Genomic DNA, 10553 nt, shown 5'->3' with positions numbered 1-10553 from the left:
AGGTTTTCAAATGAAGGAGGAAAGAGTTTTCAAGCAGTCTGATGGTCAGACGTAGAGTTTATTTCTCCTGGAGGAGCACAGACTCAGCACAGATGCAGCTGCACACGTGTGCAGGGAATGGGAAGGGGAGACGGGGTCGCAGAGCAGGCCACATGCGAGGAGGAGGCCCGGCTTGGTCTCCGCGGGGAGCCTGCTCACACAGCCAGTCCTCCAGAGCCACCCCGCACACCAAGCCAGACCACCACAGCCCGGGGTCCCCAGAGATGTGGCTGCGGGTCCTGGAGGACCCATCCCAGGCAGGACTCAGGCAAAAGGGGCCTTCCCGGCTGCGGAGCAGCCCACAGCGAGGGTCTGCGCATCTTGGGGCTCGAGGAGCCGCCCCGCGGGCATGGCCCTCTCCAGGCGGAGCGGTGTGCCCCCTGAGCCCCTTCTCCAGGAGGCCGGGGGCCTCGCTCCCCCAGCCAACATTCATGCGTCTCGGGACCGGCTCACGTGACACATTCACACTTTCGTTTGGAGGAACCATGCTGACCTCCGGGGTCAGGGAACCCCAGGCCCGTGGGCCCCCACGTGCTCTGACCGATGTGCAGAGGGGGAGCAGGCCCCCGCGGCCAGACCTGGGGGCTCACCGTGGGCCTTGGGCTCTAAGCCACACAGGGCTTCTCCCACTTGCTCAAGACACATACTCTTTTTTTTTTTTTTTTCAATCTTGAGATTAAAATGCTGAAAGTGCTAGAGATTCAGATTGTAAAAATAACACACATTTTTCAGAAATCCCCAGGGCCTTGCTTGGCGGCATTACTGCCCCGGACTGGGGAGAGGCACAGGGGCCCGCGCCGCGGCCCGGTGGGGGTGAGCGCCCCCACAGGAGGCCTCCTCGGTGCCCGCCGCCCCTCCCACCATCCTGGCCACTCTCCGACCTCAGCGGCGCTGCGTCCCCTCAGAGAGGGCGGGGCAGCCAGGACAAGCAGGGTCACCGAGGAGGAAGCACCCTGAACCCTCCCTCGAGAGACTCCGGGCGGGGGTTCACTTCCCACCGCTCTCTCGTTTTAATTGGAAACTGTGTGGACAACGCCAGCGCCGGGCGGCCGGCGCGGGGCCAGCGGGAGGAGGGCAGTCAAAGGGGAGCAGGGGCGGCGCGCCCGGAGGTACCTGGTCTCGGAGGTGCGGCCGCGTCCCGCGGGGCGGGGGGCGGCGGCAGGAACGTGCTGTTGGGGCTGCTGATGTCCCCCTCCCCCGTGAGCGTCAGGTCGGCCACGTGCTCGCCCTCCTCGGTCTGGACGCTGCCGACCTCCACTTCCTGCGCTGGCGGGCTGGGGGTCCCGGGCGCCCCAAGGGGCAGGCTGTCGCCGGAGCCGGGGCTGCTGGCCGGGCTTTCTCGGGGCAGGGGTGCCCGCTCCTCGCCGTGACCCGGCACAGGTCTCGGGTCGAAGGCCTTGGCAGCGGCTGAAGGGGAGGGGGCGAGCCCTGGGGGGCTGGGGGGCAGACGCAGGAACTCGGGCAGCACGAGGTCCTCCTTCCTCAGCAGCCCGCGCTGGTCGTCTGCTCTGCTGCTCTGAGCTTTGGAAATGAGCTCAAAAAACTCTGGGAAGAAATCCCACATTGACCAGGTTTTAGAGCGGGTCCCCTCTGGCCCAATGCAAGCGCGCGTCTAGAAAGTTCTGTCCCGCTGCCCTGGGGCCTCCCCACCCTCTAGCCTCCACCCAGAGCCCGTGAGGCTGCAGGCCACGGGCACGGCTCTGGTCCTCCCTGGACTAGCTCTGGCTGCCGGGGCAGCAGCCACCTGGTTCCCTTCTGAGCAGGAGGGAGGCCGCTGACCAGACGCCACAGCCTGACAAAGCCAGGAGCCCGGGTGTCCGGGCTGGTGAACCTGTGTGCGGGCTTCCTCGGGCACCACCTGGGCCTGCAAGCAATGCCCGGCCCTCGACCCCCTCCTGCAGCCCCGGCACCCCCGGCCGGGTACTCTACCTTCCTGGATGCCCCCCAGAACTTTTCCTGTTCTTGAAAGTGGAAGTCGTAGTAGCTCAGTCGAGTCCGACTCTTGGTGACCCCATGGACTGTAGCCCCCCAGGCTCCTGTCCATGGGATTCTCCAGGAAAGAATACTGGAGTGGGGTGCCATGCGTTCCTCCAGACCGTCCCCACCCAGGGATCGAGCCGCGTCTCTTGTGTCTCCTGCACTGCCAGTGGGCTTTTTACGGCTAGCTGCGCCTGGGAAGCCTGTTCTTACCAGGGTGGGTTCTCAACTGTAACTCAAGTCCACCGTCCCAGGTAGATGGTTTCTACACTGAGCCTTCTTGGGGTTAGCTTAGCTAACTAAGGTTACAGTCTTAGCTTCTGACCAACAAGGAGCCTGAAACCTCACACCTGAGGGTGCGCAGAAGGCGGGCGCTTCGGCGCAGGCGCGGCCGGGCAGCGCAGGCGCTGCGACGAGCCAGCTGAGCGGAAGCACTGCCGGGTTCAGCCGTCACAGGGCAGCTCAGAGCGGGGCTGCTCCTAGCGTTTCTCTTGTGTTACAGGCTTCTGGAGGGAAAGCTTCCCGCCTCCCTGTCTCTCACGCGCTGCCCTCCTTCGTCCTGCGGTCCGGGGACAGCGCGCGCGGCCGGCCCCACGGCCTGACACACAGCGTCTCCTCCCGGCCTCTGACCAGGGCGGTCAGCGCAGCCCGGGCTCCGCCTCACCTGGGACCCGCCCCCGCGAGGACCCGCCCCCTTGGCAAAGGCCTGCCCCCTGACAGGACCCGCCCCCTATCAAAGGCCCGCCCCCCAGCGAGGGCCCGCCCCCTGAAGGACCCGCCCCCTGACGGGATCCGCCCCTGACAGGACCCGCCCCCCCCCCACCCCCCCCCACCCCCCCCCACCCCCGCGAGGGCCCGCCCCCTGATAGGACCCGCCCTGCCCCGCGAGGCTCCCCACCCCCCACCCCCCACCCCCCGCCCCCGCCCTCCAGGGACTCTGAGCAGGACAGCGCTGTGAGGGGGACACAGAGACCACCTGTTGCAGCCTCAGGCGGGGGCTCCCTAACTCCCGAAGGGCCCGGCCTTCGGTCTGAAAACTGGGGCTTTAGTAAGGTTACACCGACACGTGCAGACCCACACGGGTGACTTCTCAGTGTGAAGGGGTCACAGTCACCCCAGTGGCATAACCCAGAGAAGGTTCTAGGGGTCCTACGCATTCACGAAAAACGTGCAAGTTTTAAAAAGTACACGTACCCTCTGCTTCGTCCAAATTAATTTTCTGATATTTTTTTTTCCCAATCTTTGCAATAGATTCTTCTCTCTTTGAAAGCCGGGGCTCCCTAGCATTCTTCCCATTTTCTCCTTTAATTTTAATAGAATTAGACTTGCCTAGCGTTCTCTCCTCTCCCTGTGTCAGAAGGAAAGTCAAAGTTCCACTCACGTTGCAGACACGACAGCACGTTCCTCAGTTATATAACAGGGGACTTGGAAACACAGACTGCACGGATTTGGACTTTACATGAGTTGCAGAAATCAATTGCAATAAAGACTGCGTGTGAGGCACACACACCCACCCAGCGATTCCCAGTCCAGTGGGAGCGGGCACCACAAAGGGGCCCTAGAAGAATCGCCCACCCCGGGGCGCAGGCCCGACTGGAGCAGAGGGCCGCGGGGGCCACCGCCCCCAAGCATTGCAGGTGCGGGGCGAGGAGAAATTACCGTAGCCGAGTGATTCCTGGAGCTGGTGTTTACAGCTGTGCTTTGTCTGACTGGCGCACTTCTCTGTTTATCTGTGGACACCGAACACAGTTGAGATAGACTTTATACCGCAGTGAACCTCAAACCCACCTCCACATCAATACAATGACGTTTATACATCTTTGAGAGCAAAGCTGCACAGAAGCCAAGGTACGAGAGGTCCCTTATCTCCATCACGTTCAGGCCGAGGTGCCGGCACAGGGCCAAGGGCCAAGGGCCAAAGGACCAGCGCCCTGGACTGGCCGCATCTGGACAGGGCGGGGTGAGGGTGACCATGCTCCCTGGGCTCTGCAGTGACAGAAAGGGCCTCCTGGGGACTGTTTGGCACGAGTGCCTTTAGAAAGTAGGAGGCTCTCACATTCATTATGTATTTTCAACCACGGCCACTGCCCCAAGTCAGGGCCGCAGGCTGGCCCCCAGCCCTCACGGTGCACGGCCACTGCTCTGGCCCACGATGGGCCAGCGCAGTCCTGCCATCCCATCTGTGAGCAGCATTCCGCACCCGGCACACACCTGCCTGCGGCTGCACCTTCAGGCTCACCTGTGCACATGGGCCAGGGGGTCCAACCGCATCAGACCCTGGAGGGGGCGCTGAGCACCCACACCCTGCTCAGGCCGCTCGCCCCCAGACCAGCCGCTGGCTGCATCAGACCCTGGAGGGGGCGCTGAGCACCCGCACCCTGCTCAGGCCGCTCGCCCCCCAGACCAGCCACCTGCCAGGGGGAGAGCGCACTGCACTCTCACAACCCAGATGGGCCCAGAGGGGGACGAGGGGCTGCGCTGGAGCCCCGAGGGCAGAGAGGCCACCACAGCGCAGGTCACCGGACACAGACGAGTGACCGGCGCCCTACTTCAGAGCTGAGTCAGCCTGGGAAAGGGATGGGGCAGCTCCTGGCCCGGCCCTCCACTCGCCCTGTTCAGTGGACTCCAGGGACTCCCTGCAGGAGACACGGCCCCGCTACCCTCCGCCTGGGAGGGGCTGAGCGCTCTGGGGAGTGCTGGTCCCTGAGACCCAAGGCGAGGCCAGGTGACCTGACGGAGCCCCGGCAGTTGCACTGCCGCGGGGATCGCTCTCCCTGAGAGGCTGCACGGCCAAGGCCAAGGCAGCGAGCGTGGGGAGAGCTCAGTGAACCACTGCCGCCCTGTGCACAGGCCCTCCGTCACCGCCCAGTCTCCAACCAGGCCCCACCTCAGCCACCGCTGGGCTCGGAGCAGCAGCAACACCCTGGGGTCCTGGGCCCTCCTGCAGAGGATGGGGGCCCCCCAGGAGCAGAGCACATGCCAGGGCGCACTGGGATGCCCCGGGGTCTCGGCAGGGCTTGTCGCCCTTCTCCCAGCAGAGGAGACACGCTTGGCGAGGCCCCAGCGCTCCTGCCCACAGTCAGATGCCCGTCAGGCTTGAACTTGGCCACGGTGGGGAGCTGCCGGGCCCTGGGAGACCCTAAAGCCGTGAGCAGCCTTCTGCAGCGTCACGCTGAGATCGGACAGCAGAGCCCGGGACACAGCATCTCTCCACTCACCTTTCCCTCGGGAGGGGTCCTTCTCCTCCAAGATGACCCGCTGTCCGTCCAGACTTGAGATGGGGGCCCCAAGGTCCAGGGGCTCCTTCTCTCCACTCTAGAGGCAGAGATGGTGTAATGAGCAGCCACGCAGGCTGGAGCTCTCCGGAACAACCACGTGTGGTCCATCTGCCAGCAAGACCACCCCAGGCTTGATGGAGTCATATAGGCCAGCTGACCCCAGGTCCTGCCACCTCAGCAGGGCTGGCCGCAGACTCCTGACGTGGAATGACACGGATCCCAAGCGCTGGCAGGCCTGCCCGAGCGCAGACACCCTGAGGAACCCGCGTGAACTGGGCTACCACCTGGAGCCAGCTGCGGGCTACACCGAGTCGGGTTGAAGACTCGGGGGTGGAGGTCACACGGTGGTACCACTAACACCTGAGTCCCCAAGTCAAGCTGGCCGAAGTCTCAGGACCTCTCTCAGCCTGGAGGGGGCGACTCCGAGCCCGCCTCGCTGGTCCTCAGCGTGCCAGGAAGTGCGTGTAGGGCTTCGCGCCCTTCCCTGACAGCAGGGAGCAGGCGGGTCTGAGGCCCAGGGTCCTGCCCTTCTCCCCTGGGAGACTATTTTGCTGTTCGAGTCCCGCAGCTTCTGTCAAAAAACAATCTGAACGTGCAGTCTGGCTCTTGAACTCCTAGTGACCCGACACCCAGCCAGAGCTCCAGCCACGTGGGGAGCAGACAAGGCTACCAGGTCCAGGTGGCTTACGACCTCCTGGCGTCAGTGGCCCACGGCTCGCCCAGGAGGGTCTGCGAGAGGGTCCCAGGACAGCCGTAGCCTCATGTTCTACCCTCCCCAGTTCCCCCAGCCTCTCCCCTGGAGTGGCTGGACTGCCCTTCTGGCTCAGGCCCCAGCAGGGAAGGAGCCCTGCCCGCCAGCCAGCCCCCTGGGACGGAATCCCCACAGCAACCCCATGAGCAAGCTGCCCTGACTCCCCCACTTTACAGATAGGTCTACAGGCACAAAGCGTTAGCCATGGCTTAGGATCCCAGCCAAGGGAGGGCAAGGAGGCCACGTGGCATCCAGGCCATGCCCCTCTCCATCGGGCATATGCTAGACTCCAGATTCTGGGGCAGCGCTCCCCCCATCCCCTCCCCCACTGTCCCAAGCTGGGCCGGGGGGAGCCCTGGGTTCTCCTCGGGACTGGTCCTCTGGCTCAATTCAAAATTTCTGAACAATTCTGGAGCTCATCTCAGAGAAAATAAAAATCCTAAAAATACTTACAATTGTAGTTCTGAAACAGTATATTTTGTAAAGAAAGGAGAACACAGGCCAATGGGCCATAAGTGCATGCTCAGTCACTTCAACGTGTCTGACTCTTCGTGACCCCATGGACTGTAGCCCGCCAGGTTCCTCTGTGCATGGGATTCTCTAGGCAAGAATACTGGACTGGGTTGCCATTTCCTCCTCCAGGGGATCTTCCCCACCCAGGGACCGTGTCTCCTGTGACTCCTACGCTGCAGGCGCATTCTTTACCACTGAGCCACGGGAAAGCCCCCAGTGGGTCCCAAGTCACATCTCAAAGCAAACATGTGGTGCGTGAGGGGACAGGTCCAAGCCTGCTGGCCCAAGTCTCCCCAGACGCCGTCTGGCGACAGGGTGGGGCTCTGCTCTGTCTCTCCTTAACCCGTTCACCAAGTAACCCAATGGCCGGCTGGGAAATGCCAGAGCGCCATCAGACCCTCAGCGTGTGGGCAGCTGGGCAGTTAGCAGGTGCGTGAGGGGCTGGTGTTGATGGACCGATGTCTGGTCAGGTGTGCAAACGGCGGGACGCTGCAGGGTTTCCCTTTGTTGCTTTTCTTGGCCTCCTTGGGCCAAAACCCCCAAATCTCAACCCAAACCCAGAGGGCACGACGGAGGCAGGAACAGCGAGCGTGTCCACTGCAGGGTGAGAAGCAGGCAGGCGGGGGTGACGGCCTCCCAGGGCTCCGGGCGCTGCCAGCCGCTCCTCGCCTGCCCCTTGCGACGCCGCAGCTCACTCTGTGGACAACTGGGGGCAAACTGCACCCCGGCAGGCAGGAGCCCGTGGGCAGCTCAGAGCACAGAGGGCCCTGTGTCCCGGGTCAGCCTGGTTACTCACCAGCCGGGCCACCAGCTCATTCAGCCGCAGGCCGTACTTGGCCGCCACGGGACGCAGCACTTCTGTGACGGGCTTGCTGGGCTTGGCCTTGAGTCCCACCGATCGGTTAATCGGCACCAGATCCAGCCTGGGCAGAGGGGGAGAAACAAGCATGGCTTTGCCACACGCACGTGCAACCCTCGCACAGACGCTCTCCCTCGAGAGCACAGCGAGTCACCGTCACCAGGGCGGCCGGGGTTCCACAGGGAGAGCCTGTGGGGGCTTCTCCAGGGCCTGGGGGCCGCCAGGGTGGTCACAGCCGGTAAGGAGCGGCCACCCCACAGGATGGCCCTACACTGGGTGCAGCCCGACGGTGGTCGCTGGCAGGGAGCGTGACCCTCTGGCCCCGGGAGCTCCTGCCCCTTCCAAGCTCACAGTGGGGGTGTCAGCCCTCCCGTCGCAATAGAGCGGAGGCCAGCAGAACAAGTCGTTAGAAACGGCCCTGTGGCTCTGGAAACCTTATGGAATCGGCAGCTGTATTTTTCTTACCGAAATAAAGTGCGTTTTTCTAGGCGCAGGTCCCTGGACTCCAAGATGCTACTGTCCTGATGCAGCACCAGAGGCTTCGAGCACACAGAAGGGACAGAGAGGGCCGTCAGCGGGGGCCGGGCACGCGGCCACTGGGATCACAGTGCCGCTGCGGAGCCCGGAGAAGGCTGCCTGCCAAGGGAGCTCACAGCCGGGCTGGCTCCCGCCGGGCCTCCGGCAGAGGTGAGGGGGACAGACGCGGGCGGGCCGGCCCCCCATCGGCAGGATCCCCACGGGACAGGCACCCCCCCAGAGAAAGGCCCGAGGTCCCTACAGCCGCACCTTGTCCCCGCCCGCCAGGAAGAGGTCCACGGCAGCCCCGTTGATGCCGTGCCGCTCGCACAGCCCAGCCAGCACGTCCTTGATGGAGAGCCCGGCCCTGACCAGCACCACGCAGGCCGTTCCGTCGGGCAGCTGGATGCTGCAGTGCTTGGCCGGCTTGTCCCGCTCGGGCGCGAGGGTCCTGCAGGCCTCTGGCTGGGGGCAGGGAGACATGGGGGTGGGCACAGGGTGGGGCTGCTTGGGCAGGGCTGGCACTGCTTGCACATGCGGGGGGGCAGCAAGGTGCCCCCGTGCACACGCAGCTCCAGCACACAAGCACACGACCTGTTCTGGTAAGTGCACGCTGCGTTGCAGGGCCTCCAGCCGACACGGGAGGGAGCCAGCACCTCTCTGAACCTCGGGCGCCGTCCGGACAGGCCCACCCTCCATCCTATGGGTCTAACTCTCACAAGGGTTAGGCTGGCAGCTAACCACACAGCTCTCCTGCTCAGAACAGGACGGGTCTTTCCACTGTGGTTTCTGGGGGTCCGGTCGTGGCCTCCCTGACCCAGAAGCGCATGGAGTCACCTCTGGAGCCCCGTGGGGCCTCTTGGGGACCACGAGCTGCGCTGCCCGCCGCCACTCAGTCTGGGGGCCGCGGACACGGGCGGGCTGGGTCAGCGCTGAGGGCCTGCAGTCCAACCTCTGCTGCTTCTGGTCGCTTTTCTGGCTCTTTCTGCCTGACCTCCCAGGATTGGAGGCCTTTCTGGGAGGAGCAGGCTGACGGAGAGCAGGGCAGGTGGGCAGCCTGGCCAAGGCTCAGGACCGGCAGCACACGTCCGAGGTCAGAGGAGCAGGTGGGGGAGGCGGCGTGGGGTAACAGGAGCTCCAGGCCCTTCCTTTGGGGGGAAGGCTGGGGGGCTGCAGCCTGCAGGGCCCGCAGCCCAGGCCCCACAGCGGGGAGCCCTGTCTGCCAGGGGAAGGGGCCGGGGCAGAGCAGTGCGGCGGTGTCTGTGTGGTGCAGAGGAGGCGAGCCCAGGTGCACTCAGAGCCGGGTCCCAGGGCAGGACAGGAGCCACCCAGCGGCCCAGCTGCCCGGGCAGACCCCAGCTCCCTCCACGATGCTCCTCCGGGTCCCTGAGCCACAGGAGCCCCGCCTGCTGGAAGGCGCTCCCCACATACATCCTCCTAAGGTCTAACCTACCCTGCTCCTCAGGTTCGTAACACACTTTCCTCCTGGGGTCAGAAAATCCCTTTCACCCAAATGTGACTTCAGAAAACTAGTCTGTAGGTGACAGGCGGATAGAAAACGGCCCCAGAGTGCTCTTCGCAGATGCATGTGTGATATACACGCCCTTTGAAGCCGCTGGGCTGCGGGTGCACGGTCCACCTGACAGCTCTACCTGGTACTGCCTCAGCTGGAGAAGAACGCGTCCTACACTAACCGCTGCCTGACCATTTCAAGAGACCAGGCTGCTGACAACAGGGTTTTCCAAAGCTGGCATCAGACAGCAGCTAAGAAGCCAGCCAGTCCGCTGACGCCTCCTCCACGTCACTGGAAGTGGGGGCCCAGTGGGTGGCTCAGCAGAGTGAGGGGCGCGGGGCCGGGCAGGTTGGGCACCACCCCCGTGCACGGGCGTGGCCGCGGGCATCGGAGCTCACGGCCCTGCGGGCGTGCAGATGCCTAGACAAAGACGAGCGCCTGCTGCTCCCGTGGGCGTCCAGGGACGCGTGCCCGCGAGGACAGAGGCCGGGAAATAAAGCCCGAGATACTCTCAGTGCTCTGCGCAGCCCTCCCACCCATCCCCGCTCCTCCGGGAAGCCCCGTGGACAAGGGCGGGGCTCTGCGGGCACTCACCAGGTCCAGGCTCCCGGCTGAGGACACAGAGCCCTGTGACTCCCGGCGACCCAGGCCTCCATTGGCGTGCAGGGCGTCTGCGGGGACACGGGCACTCAGGACACGCGACTGCACCAGCCTCACGCATCCTCACTTAACGCAACCACCCCCCAAGCATGGCCAGGCCCCCACACCCCCAGTGGTTCAGGCTGGACAGACGTACTCGGAGGACAGAAGCCTGGCACCCAGCGGAGCCAGGAGCCCGACCCAGGCCTGTGCTCTGCTCTGTCTGCGGCCGTGCGCCCCCCCACCCCCTGCCCCTGCCCTCCTCACAGTCAACACACAAGCGAGCGCAAGGCCTCGTGGCCCCTCACTCATCCGCCACTGTTATCTCTGCACATGGCTTAACACGCAGCGGGTCACTGCAACTCCACCGCCAGCTCCCGGGAAGTCCTGAACCAGCAGTGATCGCACTGTCTGATGTCACTAACACAGCTAATTCTGGTCTGAAAGTTGCGACCACTGTGTCGCAGA

At 64.4% G+C, this 10553-nt stretch overlaps 1 protein-coding gene across 19 annotated transcripts in view; it reads right to left on the bottom strand.

Moving 5' to 3' along the window:
• The window catches only part of RGS12 (regulator of G protein signaling 12), a 118128-nt gene that overhangs the window by 6174 nt on the left and 101401 nt on the right, over positions 1-10553 (bottom strand). For 11 of the 19 annotated variants that reach the window (XM_086407365.1, XM_086407368.1, XM_086407367.1 and 8 more), the window contains 8 exons: positions 10041-10117; positions 8204-8398; positions 7883-7956; positions 7355-7481; positions 5235-5331; positions 3676-3746; positions 3211-3364; positions 1153-1584 (listed from right to left, as the gene is read on the bottom strand). In XM_086407365.1, coding sequence (XP_086263491.1) covers positions 1153-1584; positions 3211-3364; positions 3676-3746; positions 5235-5331; positions 7355-7481; positions 7883-7956; positions 8204-8398; positions 10041-10117 — 1227 coding nt within the window. Of the gene's footprint in view, positions 1-39; positions 1585-3210; positions 3365-3675; positions 3747-5234; positions 5403-7354; positions 7482-7882; positions 7957-8203; positions 8399-10040; positions 10118-10553 lie in introns of those variants that run through there. The other 8 variants (XR_015166052.1, XR_015166053.1, XR_015166049.1 and 5 more) reach the window with 5 other exon arrangements.

This window comes from Bos grunniens, chromosome 6 (genome assembly GCF_055505025.1).
Source record: "Bos grunniens cultivar Pamir isolate PY7600 chromosome 6, Bosgru_T2T1.0, whole genome shotgun sequence".
NCBI lineage: Eukaryota > Metazoa > Chordata > Mammalia > Artiodactyla > Bovidae > Bos > Bos grunniens.
The sequence above is the reverse complement of the archived record's forward strand: the minus strand, read 5'-3'. Positions and strand labels throughout refer to the sequence as shown.